Raw genomic sequence first — 19783 nt, 5'->3', positions numbered from 1 at the left:
AAGTTAGATATAGTAGGAATTAGTGAAGTTCGGTGGCAGGAGGACCGAGACTTTTGGTCAGGTGAATACAGGGTTATAAATACAAAATCAAATAGGGGTAATGCAGGAGTAGGTTTAATAATGAATAAAAAAAATAGGAGTGCGGGTAAGCTACTACAAACAACATAGTGAACGCATTATTGTGGCCAAGATAGATACGAAGCCCACCCCTACTACAGTAGTACAAGTTTATATGCCAACTAGCTCTGCAGATGATGAAGAAATTGATGAAGTGTATGATGAGTAAAAGAAATTATTCAGGTAGTGAAGGGAGACGAAAATTTAATAGTCATGGGTGACTGGAATTCGCCAGTAGGAAAAGGGAGATAAGGAAACATAGTAGGTGAATATGGATTGGGGGGAAGAAATGAAAGAGGAAGCCATCTGGTAGAATTTTGCACAGAGCATAACTTAATCATAGCTAACACTTGGTTTAAGAATCATAAAAGAAGGTTGTATACATGAAAGAATCCTGGAGATACTAAAAGGTATCAGATTATATAATGGTAAGACAGAGATTTAGGAACCAGGTCTTAAATTGTAAGACATTTCCAGGGGGCAGATGTTGACTCTGACCACAATCTATTGGTTATGAACTGTAGATTAAAACTGAAAAAACTATGAAAAGGTGGGAATTTCAGGAGATGGGACCTGGATAAACAGACTAAACCAGAGGTAGGTTGTAGAGGGTTTCAGGGAGAGCATAAGGGAACAATTGACAGGAATGGGGGAAAGAAATGCAGTAGAAGAAGAATGGGTAGCTTTGAGGGATGAAGTAGTGAAGGCAGCAGACGATAAAGTAGGTAAAAAGACGAGGGTTGCTAGAAATCCTTGGGTAACAGAAGAAATATTGAATTTAATTGATGAAAGGAGAAAATATAAAAATGCAGTAAATGAAGCAGGCAAAGAGGAATACAAACGTCTCAAAAATGAGATCGACAGGAAGTGCAAAATGGCTAAGCAGGGATGGCTAGAAGACAAATGTAAGAATGTAGAGGCTTATCTCACGAGGGGTAAGATAGATACTGTTTACAGGAAAATCAAAGAGACCTTTGGAGAGAAGAGAACCACTTGTATGAATATCAAGAGCTCAGATGGAAACCCAGTTCTAAGCAAAGAAGGGAAGGCAGAAAGGTGGAAAGAGTATATAGAGGGTTTATACAAGGGCGATGTACTTGAGGACAATATTATGGAAATGGAAGAGGATGTAGATGAAGATGAAATGGGAGATAAGATACTGCGTGAAGAGTTTGACAGAGCACTGAAAGACCTGAGTCGAAACAAGGCCCCGGGAGTAGACAACATTCCTTTAGAACTACTGACAGCCTTGGGAGAGCCAGTCATAACAAAACTCTACCATCTGGTGAGCAAGATGTATGAGACAGGCGAAATACCCTCAGACTTCAAGAAGAATATAATGATTCCAATCCCAAAGAAAGCAGGTGTTGACAGATGTGAAAATTACCGAACTATCAGTCTAATAAGTCACAGCTGCAAAATACTAACGCGAATTCTTTACAGACAAATGGAAAAACTGGTAGAAGCAGACCTCGGGGAAGATCAGTTTGGATTCCGTAGAAATGTTGGAACACGTGAGGCAATACTAACCTTACGAATTATCTTAAAAGAAAGATTAAGAAAAGGCAAACCTACGTTTCTAGCATTTGTAGACTTAGAGAAAGCTTTTGACAATATTTATTGGAATACCCTCTTTCAAATTCTGAAGGTGGCAGGGGTAAAATACAGGGAGCGAAAGGCTATTTACAATTTATACAGAAACCAGATGGCAGTTATAAGAGTCGAGGGGCATGAAAGGGAAGCAGTGGTTGGGAAGGGTGTGAGACAGGGTTGTAGCCTCTCCCCGATGTTATTCAATCTGTATATTGAGCAAGCAGTAAAGGAAACAAAAGAAAAATTCGGAGTAGGTATTAAAATTCATGGAGAAGAAATAAATCTTTGAGGTTCGCCGATGACATTGTAATTCTGTCAGAGACAACAAAGGATTTGGAAGAGCAGTTGAACGGAATGGACAGTGCCTTGAAAGGAGGATATAAGATGAACATCAACAAAAGCAAAACGAGGATAATGGAAGGTAGTCGAATTAAGTCGGGTGATGCTGAGGGAATTAGATTAGGAAATGAGACACTTAAAGTAGTAAAGGAGTTTTGCTATTTGGGGAGCAAAATGACTGATGATGGTCGAAGTAGAGAGGATAGAAAATGTAGACTGGCAATGGCAAGGAAAGCGTTTCTCAAAAAGAGAAATTTGTTAACATCGAATATAGATTTGTGTGTCAGGAAGTCTCTAGCAGTTGATCCTAATTGTAAATAAATGTAACATATTGCACATACATACAAACTCATCCGTGAAGGAAGCAGCTTACGAGCTGCTTGTTCGACTGATTCTTGAGTATTGTTCAACAATATGGGTTCCTTACTAGGTAGGAACTGATAGAAGAGATAGATACGATTCAATGAGGAGCGTCACCCTATTGGCAGACATTACAAGAGAAGTGTTGAGGATCCTGGAGAGGTTTACTACTGAAATTTTGAGAGAGCTCTTTCCAGGAATGGTCTGATGACATACTGCTTTCTCCCACATACATTTTGTGTAACAACCATGAAAATTCGAGAAATTATAGCCAATACAGAGGCCTACCGACAATCATTCTTCATAGATGCCATTCGGTAGTGGAACAGGGTAGGGTGATCAGTTAGAGATACTCTCTGCCGCATACCAGTAGGTGGCTTTTAAAGTGTGATGTAGGTCTCAAAAAATAAAACTAATATAAGTACTTACCAATGCTGGAACCATTTTTTTGGTCCCATCCTTAAACACAGGGATCTTCAATTCATCTAGTGGTAAAGTATCATTCTGTGAACACAAATAGTACAAAGAAATTAAAACTGTTGTTAGACTGGTAAAATACATAACCTACATAACTGCCATAAGGTCAACAATTATCAAAATAATGATATTGTGCCTGACAAATCACTATCCATTCATAATTTCACATCTTACACTGAACAGACTGAGTCATTGTATTTCAGAGATATTAAAAAAAATCTTCATAAGTTCCTTTAATTGTTCATAACAACTAACACTACATTTTAGACAACTAACACTACATTGTAGAAGTGTTGCATTCATCACTGACATGCATGTGGCCAATGTGCTATCAAATAGTGAGAGTGATTTGGATATGTCAAGAAGCCACATGGAAATAATTTGAACAGATATGATGCTTACTTAATTTAACACTGTTGCAGCAGGCTGGTGGGGAAAGTTGGGTTTGGGGTGTCGGAATGGCGGCGGGGTGGCGAGGCACAAGTGTAGCCTTCCATCAGATAGGATAGAGACTTCAAGAGGAAAGTGTAACTATCTCATTCCTAAAACTGAGGAGTGAACTTCTGACTACACACATAAAAACAGCTTTAGTTGGGTCAACACCTGAATACATCAATGCAATTTGGCCTTTGAATCATGTGCTGGTTAGAGATAAGAGATTTAACTTCACATACTAAGATGGGACAGCCTTATACTTCAACAATATCAAGGCTAAATCTGAACTAAGACCATTCTAAAACTTCCATTAAAAAAAGTAAAGCCATTGTCAATACAAAGATTAGTTTGAACACCATAGTTACTAAGCATGGACCTGTTGGAGGTAGCACAACATTCAACCTTGGAACTGACTTATCCAACCAGTTACAGGAGGACCTACAGTTTAACACAGACTGTGAGGCATGGCACAACTTGGTATTTTTCACATCAACCAACATTCCCTTATGGATAACAAACTAAGGATCTTCAGCACTGTTTATGAAGTTAACCCAAGTAATGGGAGAAAAGCTATTATTAAAAAATGGCATTCATTTGACTGTGTTCTTGTGCCTGGAAGTCATTATGCCTACCAATATTCTAACAGGCTGCAATAAATAATCAACAAAATGGTCATAACTACTACAAGTGCTCTACACTTGTTTTCTGAGAACATCTGGAAAACAGAAAATATGCCAGAAGAGTGAAAACTATCATAATACACCCACTACATAAAACGAGAGACAAACAATTACAGAAAACTGTCACTTGCCAGTTGCATACAAAAAATGGGGAGATTACTAATGAGTCATGGATTTTGACGCCATAAAGTTTCAAACATATGATGCCCACCCATTTGTAGTAATAACAAATGGAAAGAGAATGACCCCAAGTTTTGTTTATGTCACTGCTGGTTTAATTGTCATAAACCGTATTAAACACAGATATGGCAAAGGCTCAGCAGGCATATACATGATTCGCAGAAAACAATTTTTAAGTCTCAATCTCACACTTAATCCCCCATGAACCATGGACCTTGCCATGGATGGTGAGGCTTACGTGCCTCAGCGATACACATAGCTGTACCGTAGGTGCAACCACAACAGATGGGTATCTGTTGAGAGGCCAGACAAACATGTGGTTCCTAAAGAGGGGAAACAGCCTTTTATGTAGTTGCAGGGGCAACAGTCTGGATGAATAACTGATCTGGCCTTGTAAGACCAACCAAAACGGCCATGCTGTGCTGGTGCCGCGAATGGCTGAAAGCAAGGGGAAACTACAGCCTTAATTTTTCCCGAGGACATGCAGCTTTGTGTATGGTAAATGATGACGGCATCCTGCTGGGTAAAATATTTTGGAGGTAAAATAGTCCCCTATTTGGATCTCCGAGTAGGGGACTACTCAGGAGGCATTTGTAATTATTTGTTTGTTTATGCATGTTTGCTGTCAATGTGAGGAAGTAATTGTCAAATTTGGTTGCCAATAATTTGTTGGAGTTACCATTCCTGCCAGAGCTTTCTGGGGCTGAACGGCAACTGTTTTGCTATTTTTTATTTGTTTCTTGTTTGATATTGTTCTAAACTGTTTTTGCCTTTTAGTGCAATTACTTATTTTTGTCCTTACACCATTCAGCACAAGACTATAGGACAGTGTATGTGTTTTGCTTTCTTATTAACAGTCTAGAGGATTTTACAATACCTCAAGTGTTGCCTGCAAGGAAGTTCCTATGGGACCAAACTGCTGAAGTCATCAGTCCCTAGGTTTATACACTACTTAAGCTAACTTACACTAAGGACAACACACACACCCATGCCCAAGAGAGGACTCACACATCCGACGGTGGGAGCTGCGCGAACTGTGGCAAGGCGCCTCTGACCGCACGGCTACACCGCACAGCCTGCAGTTTGTTGTATGAATTACATAGAAACCAGTAGAAAATACATTAATCCCAGTACTTGGTCATCAATGGTTCTTACTTTAATTCTATTTTACCCTTACTTGTTTTATGGAAAAACGAGATTCAAAGTGCTACACGAATGTATTTAAGAAATAATTAAAATTTTCCTCTACAGTGTGTTGTGTAAAGCTATTCCTTCTATTGTTCCACAACAGAAGAATAATTGCAACACCAAGTCAACAGACCGATTTTCCCAAAAATATTTGCATATTATTATTAAGAATTGTATGCAAAAGTGCAAGGTAACCAATGAGAACAATCCCCGAGCATGGTTTTTACAACAGATTTCACTTGTTTTTGTGCCTTCCACCCACTCTATCGATTGCTTTCACTTTTGAGGTGACATTCTGCACCCACACCTCACTCACAATAACTCTGTTCGAAAGATCAATGGGATTCTTTTTTCCTATCTGTTATAAACTTTATATAGTCTTGCACGTCTGTCCAAATTAAACTTAATTTCACTACATTACAAAATCTTCTGCACAGCAGTCATTGCCAAAGTTGAAGTGGTGCTACATTATGCCTTTCAACACTTTCAGAGATAGCGTTAGCTAACTCCACAGATGTACACGGCTTGCTTTCTGTGACAGAATAAATGTGATAAGTGAAAACTTGGTTCCACTCAAAATTAAAGTTATATATATTTTTTGTCAACATTTCAGTTAAAGAGCATTCAGTTTTGTTTACACGATTTGTGTTTTCCCACATCACTCAAGACAAATATTGGCATTATTCACTCCCAATGTGTAAATTAGATGTTTTTGATTTTAATGGTATTTCCATTCTACCTTTTCACAGTATAAAAATTATGCTACTGTTATTTTCCAACGTCCAGCAATGTTCACTAGTCACAATTCATTGTCACGGGTGGGTGTGGGGGACGCTACTGTTATACACAAAACCGAACTTTGTTACTTTCACATTTGTATTCCAGTTCTGCATAATAGAGTAATATCTATTAAAGGTTCTTTTTATTATTATATCCTGTCACTGGTGTGTATCTAAGTAGCTCCATAGCAAATGCAGCCTTCAGCACATGGGTATTTTTACCTCTAAAATGGAGATAAAGTGTAACATAAAAGTTATTAATTTTGAGTCATCCATTATAAATGGTTATAACAACATCCACAAACACAGCATAGCCTTTTAAACTTATATTTCCTTCTGACCATTTTTGTGTACCAATTATGAGTCTCCCTAAGGTGCCAACAAAACTGTGTTCTTGTCAATATGTGACAATCCTTTAGGAGAGTACAGTACTCTTCATTAACTTACCTTGGGGAAAGTAATTACCAATAAATCTCGGATAGTTTTGACTGCATAAGGAAGTGGTAGTTTGCATTGATAAATATTAAACAAGAAGCTATTTACACACAACACTATAATAAATGTTAAAATGAGATATCAACACTGTTAAGGGTGGATGTGGGTGAGGTGATGTTACACATTTCTTCCAGGCTATGATCATGGATTAAAGCAAATCAACAGTGGCTTGAGTCAACTGTTGCCATTTTCACATATTTGAGCAAGGTGATCTGAAGATGGGGCTTCATTAGTGACAAACTGGTAATCAAAGTGGGGGTGTGGGGTAAGATGTAATGGGCTTTCCAACGAGTAACTGTCAACTTCCAATCTTTTGGAAATCGGTTGTAAGAAGTATGAACCAACTGACTGCTTTGATGCCCATGTGGTGTTGCGTAATATAATACAACACTCAAATGGGTGCAAGCAAAGTAAACCAATGTGGAATTGCTATTGCGAATCTTTTGAGAAATAACAGGTGATAAGATTTCAATACATAGCTGCACCAATAAACATCGTATTAGAAGTAAGTATTTTAAAATAAAACTGTCAGTGGTTCATTTTTGCAATTTTCATGGTTTGCTGTCAGGCAACAGTTCAATCACAATAGTACTTTTTGGCACAAAGGCATTATCAGGTCTCAAACGACCAAAACAGTGCCAATACTTCAACACATTCAATTCGCTGTAACTAGAATCAGTGATTTAGTTTTTATCTGATAAACATTTTGCTCGGAGTATCAATTCATAGGCATAGTCCAACCTTTTAAAGACGCACAAGATCAACTGTTTTGTCACGCATGCTGTTTCCTGCAGCTCGATATGTTAACAGTGTTTACGGAGGAAACAAAACTAACTTATATATTGCCACAATACGAAAAGTGCAGTGTCTGCTAAGGACGGCGTCGTGCAGATCTTATAGAAGACTGTCAATGAAAAAATAACATGTTCTGTTCATTGCTTTACGGCAACAGCGGCTATCTAACTTAGCGCTATCATAAACAATATTTGCAACACTGGATTTAACATGTTCCTAATTGCAGGCTGTCAACTAGCAGAAATGGCACGCCGATTTAAGTTTGAATGTTTTCAACAATTAAATATTACGTGTACATTGACAGGCCTCAAGAAACACCATACCAACACTTTCCTCACTGGAACCATTCTTGTCAGTTATACCTAAATCACAAACAACTGTCAACACCTTACTTACTGTGTTCATAACTACGGGAAAAACAATTTTGTATCAGAGATAGTGATCTCTGTCCATGGATATAACAAAGTGGATACGTACTTGCGCCACAACTAGTATCACAATTGGTTCTCCGAACCGCATAAGACAGTTACCTAGGTTCCCACAGTTAATGAAAACTTACACAAGCATCACTCAACATAATAACCCACTGCAGTCGGCTGTACCTCCAATACACTTTCGGGGGACAGTAAAACTTGTTTACACGTGTGCGATTTATATTCCCACTGGCGATTTTTCATTATGGTGCCAATTAAAGTAGTTCATGTGGGCGTTATGTGGTAGTGCAGGTCTTAACTCAGTTTATTAAATGATATACGCCCTATGTGCTCTTAGCTAATAACTGATTTTCACAATGTGTGACATAATACGTAAACGAGTCTACTTGTGTTGTAGCAACGAACATTTTGCTTCTGGCAATGAATGTTTTGCTTCTGGCAGCTGCATCTTCGCGAAATTAAAATATAGATATATTGTCACGTCGAGGACATGGACGACGTCTCTGCCCTTCTGTCGTCTTGATGATGGGTCATAGTCCTTGCCTTCATATGTGATGTCCAACGAGGGGCAAATGGCCTACATAGCGCTTTAGTAACTTTCCGAATAGTCCTAGATTCTGCATTGGCGTAAAACTCTAAACCAAATCTCCCATGTTATATCTTTGGTGTTTGACACCGTAGCACTCGTGGTCCTTCTCCTGGGCGTCCAGGGTTTGTATGTGAATCAACTGCCTTGCTTCTTCTGACCTGGTCAAGAAGTGTTTTACATAAACATCCTGAGTATTGTCCAGGTGAAACAGGAAAGTGTATCCATTGTCGTTTTGGCCTCATGACTGTGGAAAAGAAAAAACTCTGTGAAGCTTGTAGTGTCTTGCTTCACTGTGTTGTATGTGAAGTGTTGTATCCGAGTCTCTCTGTTCGACATCATCATAGATTAGAAGCATACCTGCCTGTGAGTGAGGCCTTATATAGCTCCTCTTTAGAGCCTGTGTATTGAGAGAAAGACTCGTGTGCAGAGTGACAGAAGGTCTGAAGAGGATTCAGTCAAGTACGTACTTCTAATTTTCATGTGCTAGAGGACAGTAGTGGATAAGACCAATCATAAAGAGCTATAATGAAGTTAAGAATTTTGACAACCAGAGTCCAGTAGTGCACAGAAACATTCAAGAAACAGGTCAAGAGAATGTTTTGTGAATTATTCTGTTTATTTCTTGAAGGCTTTTTGTTTATTTATGTTTGTACAATTTTGTATATGCTTTTAGTAGTGTGAATGTGGTCTAAAGTAAATATGTAGATCACTGTTCTACTGATGAACACTGATCGAACTAGTATGAGAAAGTTTTAAGACAGTGTGAATGCAGACGACAGGGAATTTTGTATCACAAGTAAGTTTTGATAAAAGGATAGCTAATTCGTGTACAAATGAAAATAGTTAATAACATGAAGTATCAATAATGTATCAGCATGTTAAATATTTATTTTGAGAAAAAGTACAATTCGAAAGTGTGTTATTTGTTGATTGGATAGTCATGAAAATAATATTTTTCTATTGGCCTTAAAGAAAACTGACCAGTCAGAATGGAGTATTCTCCGTTCGTCTTTTCCCTTGGAGGTATAGAATTCTTACAGCAGTCTAAAGGGGTCAGAGCCCAGCACTTCAATGATACGGTCGTGTATAGTATGAGCTCTGAAGGAAGTTATAATTTACCGGTTTTAGTTGTGCTACATGTTTCAAAAGTGTTTTAAAGGGAAGGCATATTTATCCTGTTTTTTTTTTATTTTTTAGAAAGTACAGATTTTTTAAGTAATTTTGTGTATGACAAAAGACAGTAATTCCACGTGGCATATTGAGCAGATCGGTGATTATCTCGAGTGCATCAGACTCCGGTAAACTCAATAGTGTGTTGAGTATTTTAATTTAAGAACAATCCATACTTTTTAGGTGTTCAGGTTTCGGGTAATATGTTACCTTAAACTTGCAGACGTGAATGAAAGGGTTTGAGGATGACTGTGTTAAGATTAGCGAGGGCTTGCAGTGAACGTGTACATCTCAAGGTTCAGAATATACCAAAGTTTTGCCAGTAATTCCACCTTCCATTCAAAGTTAAGACCTTTTCCAGATTCTTAGAATAGTTATGTTGTATGCAGCCTGGAGCGAGTTGCAGTACAGTATGTTTCTGCTCAGCTTTCCTACTGGCAATCTGCTGCAACGAGTTCACAGGTAGGTGCAGGTAATGGACGAACTAACAATGCCGCCGCATGAGGACTGATTTGATTTGATATGATTTGATTTTGGCAGGGAAGCTAAAACGGCTCTGGTCTAAGCCCTGGTTAAGTGGCTGCCATCTGTGTTAGTTGCGCTGGTAGTCCACGATGTAGCTTACTGCTCCCTCAAGCGCAACTCGTGGACTGCTTGTAGGGAGCTGAAGGGAAAAAGCCATTCGCCGTCATTGTAGTGAGCTTTAGCAGCTATAGCCATCCAGCCAGGGCAGCTCAGTCAGTGACTGCAGACAGCTCTGTGTCTGGGAGGCAGTTTGCACTCTGGCCCCACTCCTGTGGAAGGCAGCTTGCAGTCTGCCAAACGATTTTACCCAGAGAGTGGAGGTCAACAGTCCTCTCGCTCCTTGTGCCAGTGCAGCTCCAAGGTTCAGCCCACCCCTTCACAGCTGTGGCATGTTCATGCAGTGGAGATTGGCAGTAGTTTCAGCAGGCTGGTTGGGCGCTGATACTCATCACCAGAAGCTCGTTGTGATTGGCCTGCAACTTAAATAATTATCATACTCTCCAGTTCTAGACACAGACAGAATGGCGACACGGCTGCCTGATTTGACCCTTCAGGCTCACTTATTTACTCCTCTTTTCCATATACACCTGGCATGGGTCGTCAGGAGGGTACAAGTGCAGTGCTCTTTAATAATCATAACGTCAGCTTTCCTCAGCCTGCTTTGGCCTCTACACACAGGCCATTAGGTGCTGTTGTAACTGCAACATATAGGTTCTTTACAGCATGTCAGTGTCCTATGCTGCCATGATTACTTCACAATAGTATAAAGTGACTGCCGGGGCAACGCGGGATTAGCCGAGCGGTCTAAGGCGATGCAGTCATGGACTGTGCGGCTGGTCCTGGTGGAGGTTCAAGTCCTCACTTGGGCATGGGTGTGTGTGTTTGTCTTAGGATAATTCAGGTTCGGTAGTGTGTAAGCTTAGAGACTGATGACCTTAGTAGTTAAGTCCCATAAGATTTCGCACACATTTGAACATTTTTTAATTTTGACTGCCGGGGTGTGTCTTGTCAGCTGTAAGCAGTGTCATAAATGTGCTTCACAGAATCGTTTGCTAAATATCAACATTGCTCGTGCCTGCTATCCTATGTCCAGTCAGTTCCTTAACTAATTCCTTCCAACTGTAGCTGCTCGAAATTTACAATTCCCCTAATCCATGTCTGTACTTATTTGTGATGCAGCATTACATACTTCCTTGAAGCAAAGGGCTGTGATATTGATGCTGCAGAGGACTGTAGATGCGTTGCAGTGGATGTGACAGCTGAATATCTCTGGTGACACCTTTGTGCTGACAATTACAGGAAGCACGTCCTCCAATGAAGTCTGCCTCCCATGGTTCCAGATGTTGTCCTGTTGCATTCCAAGTTATGTCTTGCCAAAATAGAAGTCGTGGATGTAAGGAGATGTGGCGCTATGGACTTCCCTGTATGTTCATTTGAATCCGTGCCACCATGTTATATGCCTCATAGGATTAGCCAACTCATGTTTATGATTGATTCTTATTCTTAATTTCTGTCATGTGCACGAAACAGTTATTTTAATAGAAAATGTTACAGCGCTTTCCTCAATATCACAGCGCTAAGAAGGTATTTTTAGACTTTTTGGTCTTAAACACATATCTGATCTAGTAACACATCAAAAAACGTTTTGCACCAACACAGTTTCCAGAACTCCTGAAGATAGACGCTGACTATGATTGTTGTGTCATAGACACAGTCCCTTTTACTGTTCAGAGATGTCACTAAACCCACCCAAAGATGTAAACAACCGGGTATGAGCAACAGCTATCAGACAGAGGCGGTCCGACAGCCGATCAATTCAACTCCACCAGGAAGGAGGTACACAGCTTGTGTTGTCTGTAGTTCACCCATGCCTGGACAGTCAATACTGAGGTTCGATTACATCCACATTGTTACTTTGTGCCAGGAAGGGCTTTCAACAAGGGAAGTGTCCAGGCGTCTCGTAGTGAGCCAAAGCAATGTTGTTCGGACATGGAGGACATACAGAGAGACAGGAACTGTCGATGATATGCCTCGCTTTGGCCGCCCAAGGGCTACTACTGCAGTGGACAACCACTACCTACAGATTATGGCTCGGAGGAGCCCTGACAGCAACGCCACCATGTTGAATAATTCATTCGTGTAGCCACAGGATGTCGTGTTACGACTCAAACTGTGCGCAATAGCCTGCAGGATGTGCAACTTCACTCCTGACGTCCATGTCGAAGTCTGTCTTTGCAAACATGGCACCATGCTGCGCACAGCAGACGGGCTCAACAACATGCCTAATGGACCACTCAGGATTGACATCACTTTCTCTTCATCAATGAGTGTTGCATACGCCTTCAACCAGACAATCGTCAGATACATATTGGAGGCACCCTGATCAGCCTGAACACCTTGCACACACAGTCCAGTGAATGCAGCAAGGTGGGGGTTCCCTGCTGTTTTGGGTGGCATTAGGGGGGCCGACATATGCCGTTGATGGTAATGCAAGGCGCCGTAACAGCTGTACAATACGTGAATGTCATGCTCCGACTGATAGTACAAGTAGTGGGACAACGTATGTGTGACCCCACTCTCCATTGTTGCCAGATGTATCCAAGATGGCGGTGATGATGCCATCCAAGATGGCGGTCTATAGACTTGTCAACAGCACAAGACGTCACAAAATATGGCGGTCGTGACGTCATTCAAATTGCCTCATTTTGGCGGGAAGTTTGAATTTTGGCGGGAAGATAGGTCAATTTGGCTACGTCCAGTAACCTAACCGTCCAAAAAAAAATTGGCAGGAAATTCAAATTCCATCAGGATAAAGAGTCACACCACGAAAATGGCGGAAAAATAGACTAATTGGGGTATGTCCACTAACCTAACCCCCCAAACCCCCTAGAACATGGCGGCAAGTTCAAATCCCAGCACTATAATGGCGGGAAACCGCACTTGCCCTTATTATTATTTAATTAATATTATGGAGGAGTGTTTGCTACTAGGACCGGACTCCAACTGGCTTAGTTCATATTTTCGTCAGCAGAGGGTGCCACCCATACATCAGATCATCATGCAACTACCGTTATTCGAGGTGTCTGCACCCAGTCTGTGATCTCCATTGCGTCTGTACTGCAAGTGACTTAGTTCATATCGCTGCCACCAGAGATCGCCACCACGACGTCAGATCATGGCGCAACTACAGTTATTCAAGATGGCTGCACCCACTGTGTCCACTACCACAAGGTCCAGAGTCCACTTCATATCGCTGACACCAGAGAGCTCCAGCTTCACATCAGACCATGACACATGTACTGTTATTCAAGATGGCTGCACCCAGTGTATCCACCACGTGGTGTAACATTGTACACTTGGCCTACCTCCACTAACCTAACCCCCTCCCCAATAAAAATCGTGTGAAGTTCAAATTCCAACATGATAATGTAGCACACCTACGATAATGGCAGGAAAAATTGACTTTATTATTTAACCAATTTCAAGCAAATGTGTTCTCCACTGGGTCAGCACTCCAACTGGCTTAGTTCGTATCGCTGCCACCAGATTGTGCTCTCCTGATCATGACGCAAGTACCGGTATTCAACATGATGGCACCCTACGTCTTCACCGCGAGCTCCATAGCCCAACTGACTTAGTTCATATTGTGCCCACCAGAGGGCGCTACCGTGAAGTCATGTGATAACACAAGATTGTCTGCTATCTCTCGCGTGCGCGCATTATAACCAGACACGCGCCGCACCACTGGTCCGCGGGCTTCGGACCGCTTACGTCACACAACGTCGGTCGCTCCCACCATACACGCTCCAGACATAGTCTTTCATAAATATTCTAACACTCACATCATGTATCTAACTTATTAATTATCTAATTACTTAATTCCATTTCAATTTTAATGTACAACATCTATATTCAATTAACAAATTCAAATATTCACATTTTCCCACTAGGGAATCGCTGTCGTCCTTCATGATGTACCACTCCCACACCAATAGAATGCTGCTCTCCTATTGGCTTCACCAATAGTCACGGGAAAGAAAGGACACTTGTATTAACCTCAGCCACGTGACCAAAACCTCTTCCTAGTAACCGGCGCCGAGTTTGAATTCTTGCACTAAAGAAAGGGTCACTTGCCATTTCGCTACCATCCTAACAAAATTTTTGCAAACCAAGCTCACCACCACTAACCTAAGCTTCCAGGACGCAAAACCTTCCTAGGGGCTGCTGGTACAAAGGACTGTTTTGGGCTGCTAGGGGGGGGGGGGGGGGGGGTAAAGAAGGAGTGCACTCTATTTAGTTTGAAACCTTTTATTTAGAAATCGAATATGGTTATCACATTGACACAAAACATTCATCATGCTATGCTTGGGGTCACAATACATAGTCTCCAGACACGCAAACAACTCTTAACTTACGCAACTAATTTAAGTACAGACATTCAGACTCCCCCTAAATAATGCAGCACAGTGATGGGTAGACACGCTCAGTACACGTAAACTGTCCAAATAACGCATGGAAAATCCTACAGCCCTGCTCGCAAAATAAAGCAATGAACACGCACAAGCACCCTCCGACCACACCCTGTCCACAGGACCGCGAAGTTATGCCTTCATTAGCTGTCAAAGCACGCACAGGCTCCCGCTCTGTACCTGCCGGCATGAGGCGACTACATCCCTTTCATACATCATTTCTGAGAAATACCTATCCAAATACGTGTTCGCCTAGACGCCGACGATGACGCGAGCAAAGCTGGTTTGCGTGCGCCACGACACCGCGAAGTGAGGCAGCCGCAGTCGGGTCCCGCGACATCATAGAACACCGGCGAACGTTGCATACCTCTATACGCACGCACTCAAACGCACGTACCTACCCCAGCGTGACCGACGCAACACCGCCAAGTGCACGCGCATAATTACAAACTCATCTAACGACGTACCCAATCTTATTCTTACGTCAATTCGCTTTGTAAAAAAATAAGAGGAAAGTCGACCTCTCGGGAATTGTACAGTGTCCCAGAAACAGTTAACTCTCGCATTCTTGATGCCTCAGCTTGTATGCACGGAAATTCTTACCCTACAGAACCTGTTTACGAAAATAACGCAGAATGAAGTCTCCCAAGCGATGCTATCGTCTTACCCTTCCAGATTTCAATATACGCTATGTAGAGACTGTATCACAGCACAAACGATGTCAATGAATCGAGCATTCTGATTCGCTCTTACCGAATTTACACGCCGAATTACTTATGCCGCCAACATCGACTTACCATCCACCTATTCTTTTTCAGATTTCCAGCCGTTATTTTACAAAGATCGCTAAATTGCGTTGGCAGTTAAACCCGCGAAATTGTCTCCACCTTATCAAATACAGACCAGACTGACAATTATATTCGAAGCCCTGAATGTATTTACCAATGTAACTACAAGTAAATATCACCATTGCTGCTACGGTCTGACACCAATCATTGTCCACATAATGTCTCCTCATGACGACTGTGCTTCAGTATCTATAGCGCTTATAATTTTCCACCTAAAAACTCTCTCTCATACCCTACTCTTTATCCATGTGCTCAATCTATACGTTCCTCACGATAGAACACACAGTCATCCTCTCTAGTCATGCCATAACGTAAATGATATTAACTTCACAATGCAATATATACACATTTTAAACAATGTAAGCCAAACTAACTTTACAAAACAATATATATACATTTTACAGAAACAGTGCAGTAATCTTTTATAACTGGAAAGAACCCGAGAAAATTATATATTTCGTGAATAAATGTTTGCCTACGATACGAAATAATACTGACCCAAAATCAATGATTTGTGTGCATGTGTCTTACGTTCTTCTTGCGAGTCCTACCACTATGTCATAGATGTAATTGACCAGATGTTAATGCAAAAATCTCTATCCCAACAGCTACTGCATGTTACTGTCAGAAGCGGTTTTCGTTTTACAGATTCACACAAGTATCCATGTTGAAAGCTATACCCACTTTACAAATCGAGGTGCGACATTACCTCTGAATGAGGTGGTGTTTTCCGGACAAATACCGTGACAGTGATCATATGTGTACGTATTATCAGCCAACGATGCAACCTCGACTGTATCCAGTCACCTCCACATTCGGAGAGCGTTTGTACTGCTCTCTGTATGTCTGTGTATATGCACGCCTCATGGACAGCTCTCAGGACCCAGACCCATCCGCTGGTGGACCAAACTTAGAACATAGAATACGTGTCTGGACATAACATGTGGTTGTCTCACACGCGAACCCTATGTTGCCCGTGGTGGATCCATCTGTGAACATAGCTCCATATACACTCCTGGAAATGGAAAAAAGAACACATTGACACCGGTGTGTCAGACCCACCATACTTGCTCCGGACACTGCGAGAGGGCTGTACAAGCAATGATCACACGCACGGCACAGCGGACACACCAGGAACCGCGGTGTTGGCCGTCGAATGGCGCTAGCTGCGCAGCATTTGTGCACCGCCGCCGTCAGTGTCAGCCAGTTTGCCGTGGCATACGGAGCTCCATCGCAGTCTTTAACACTGGTAGCATGCCGCGACAGCGTGGACGTGAACCGTATGTGCAGTTGACGGACTTTGAGCGAGGGCTTATAGTGGGCATGCGGGAGGCCGGGTGGACGTACCGCCGAATTGCTCAACACGTGGGGTGTGAGGTCTCCACAGTACATCGATGTTGTCGCCAGTGGTCGGCGGAAGGTGTACGTGCCCGTCGACCTGGGACCGGACGGCAGCGACGCACGGATGCATGCCAAGACCGTAGGATCCTACGCAGTGCCGTAGGGGACCGCACTGCCACTTCCCAGCAAATTAGGGACACTGTTGCTCCTGGGGTATCGGCGAGGACCATTCGCAACCGTCTCCATGAAGCTGGGCTACGGTCCCGCACACCGTTAGGCCGTCTTCCGCTCACGCCCCAACATCGTGCAGCCCGCCTCCAGTGGTGTCGCGACAGGCTTGAATGGAGGGACGAATGGAGACGTGTCGTCTTCAGCGATGAGAGTCACTTCTGCCTTGGTGCCAATGATGGTCGTATGTGTGTTTGGCGCCGTGGAGGTGAGCGCCACAATCAGGAATGCATACGACCGAGGCACACAGGGCCAACACCCGGCATCATGGTGTGGGGAGCGATCTCCTACACTGGCCGTACACCTCTGGTGATCGTCGAGGGGACACTGAATAGTGCACGGTACATCCAAACCGTCATCGAACCCATCGTTCTACCATTCCTAGACCGGAAAGGGAACTTGCTGTTCCAACAGGACAATGCACGTCCGCATGTATCCCGTGCCACTCAACGTGCTCTAGAAGGTGTAAGTCAACTGGCCTGGCCAGCAAGATCTCCGGATCTGTCCCCCATTGAGCATGTTTGGGACTGGATGAAGCGTCGTCTCACGCGGTCTGCACGTCCAGCACGAACGCTAGTCCAACTGAGGCGCCAGGTGGAAATGGCATGGCAAGCCGTTCCACAGGACTACATCCAGCATCTCTACGATCGTCTCCATGGGAGAATAGCAGCCTGCATTGCTGTGAAAGGTGGATATACACTGTACTAGTGCCGACATTGTGCATGCTCTGTTGCCTGTGTCTATGTGCCTGTGGTTCTGTCAGTGTGATCATGTGCTGTATCTGACCCCAGGAATGTATCAATAAAGTTTCCCCTTCCTGGGACAATGAATTCACGGTGTTCTTATTTCAATTTCCAGGAGTGTAGATAGTCTGCAGCAGATCCACACCAAAACGCTAACTCAGATGTGATGGATAGCGGATCTGCAACTCAACAATGCTTCGTACATTGCGCGTGATGGATCCACCTTGAAATCCTATCTCATGCGCGGCATATTGTGGATCCGCATCTCAACAACGATCCAGATATAACATGTGGTGGATCCACAGTCGAATGCTAACTCTGGTCTACTGCGGGTCCTAGGAATCATCCACGAGGCGTGCATATACACAGACATACAGAGATCAAAGCAAACACTCTCCGAGTGTGGAGGTGACTGAATACAGTCGAGTGCAGTTCTATATTTCACGTCCCGATCAATGCATTTGGGCTAGGTGGTGGCAGCTGCACTACATCAACAATCAATTTTGGAACACAGAACGAGATGTTATGACATGATTGAATATGTAGATCTGACCTCAAATCGATAGAATTGGGAAAAGTGACCATCGAATAGGTATAAATTGATCGAATATAGAGCATAATGCGGTGAATCGAGGAAGTAGTTTGCTATCTTCTGATTCGCGCTGAACAATTTGTATGTGCGACCAAGTATGCTGCAACAGGAGGAAACGTGGAAAACATTGACATCGAAACGAAGGGAATAAGGGAGGCAGTCAGTTTTTTTCCCACTGAGGCTGTGTTATACTGTATGTCTATTGAGGTACCAGTGATTCTGAATGCATCAGTCACGTGACATAGCCTGCGTTCTACTTGTATACAGCTACGTGTTCCGTATGTGTTTTAAGGCATGGTCTAATAGCGGTCGTTAACGTTAAACCTGTCGGTTATCGGAGGACTTCCATCTCATGTGTGAAGAAATTAGACAAACTCCTCTAAAGGAGCTTTGATTTATCCTATCGTCCCTATCCCATCCTAGGTGTAAAATCGAGACTTCAGGCTCATAACTAACTCAGTAGTAAGAGCTTGTGATGCGCTGCAATCCCTGTGTACACATTTGCCCGACTGATGCGCTGTTTACAGAGTTAGTGGCGGAATGACGTGTAATTTTCACATGTCAGACGCTGCTGTATGCGTTTATCTGTTTCCTTGTAGGATGTATACCCCCTATTGACTATCATTCTATGTTGGCCTTATGCAGGCATCGTATAATTCCTGAATCGTGATCAGATGTGAACAGTGGACGCTATACGTCTCTGCAAAGCTATATTGCGCTCGTATCATGCAAAGCAAATGTTTTACCATTCGATATGATAGTTCAGCGTAGAGAAACTGTGAAGAAGGATGTATGTCTGATAGACTGGAAAGGTATTCGATCTAACATTATAGCCCGTTTTTAAGTGAAGAACGTTGTAGTCTTAGGAGTGTGTGTTTATGTTCTCTACCTTCCAGCTACAGATCTTAGACTCTACAACAATAATTTAGAGTTGATAGCTTCATTTATTTAGGTAAAAATGTACCCAACTCAATTCGTCTCGAACTCCACCGCGTATAAAAATAATTCTTTTGTTGTTCTTCTTAACTGTATGCTATTACATTACGGGACTTTGAAATCTATTACTATACATGGATAAGGAGTATTAAGCTCCCCTACATGGTCACATCTTGAGAAATCTCATGTGCTTGCTTGGGTTCGGACTTGGAAAGCTATATTCATTCACAAGACTTGGAGTGTAATGCTCTTCTTCTGATCGCTTGAAGATTAATTCTCTAACGGTGCTGCAAGGTGGGTTTGTCAATGGCTGTGTGAGGTTGCTCTTTTCCCCTATGATGGGAAGAATGCTCTGTGACTCTCATACGTTGGGAGATAGATCGCAAATTACACACCATGCTCGAGGTGATAGAAATATATAGAGCGCTGTCTTGTATACTTTGATGATTTATGTGTTCGATAACTAAGAG

General features: G+C 42.4%; 1 protein-coding gene across 3 annotated transcripts in view; it reads right to left on the bottom strand.

The window, feature by feature from the left end:
• The window catches only part of LOC126334866 (activating signal cointegrator 1 complex subunit 2), a 121855-nt gene extending 113839 nt beyond the window's left edge, over window positions 1-8016 (bottom strand). Inside the window, exons 1-2 of one of the 3 annotated variants that reach the window (XM_049997550.1) lie at window positions 7916-8016; window positions 2839-2913 (exon numbers count right to left, since the gene is read on the bottom strand). In XM_049997550.1, the coding sequence (XP_049853507.1) occupies window positions 2839-2913; window positions 7916-7957 (117 nt within the window). In that variant the 5' untranslated portion in view covers window positions 7958-8016. Of the gene's footprint in view, window positions 1-2838; window positions 2914-7761 lie in introns of all 3 variants that reach the window. The other 2 variants (XM_049997552.1, XM_049997551.1) reach the window with 2 other exon arrangements.
• Between the last annotated feature and the right edge of the window lie 11767 nt (window positions 8017-19783).

This window comes from Schistocerca gregaria, chromosome 2 (assembly GCF_023897955.1).
Source record: "Schistocerca gregaria isolate iqSchGreg1 chromosome 2, iqSchGreg1.2, whole genome shotgun sequence".
Classification (NCBI taxonomy): Eukaryota; Metazoa; Arthropoda; class Insecta; order Orthoptera; family Acrididae; genus Schistocerca; species Schistocerca gregaria.
Note: the sequence above shows the minus strand (reverse complement) of the source record. Positions and strands in the feature narration are given on the sequence as shown.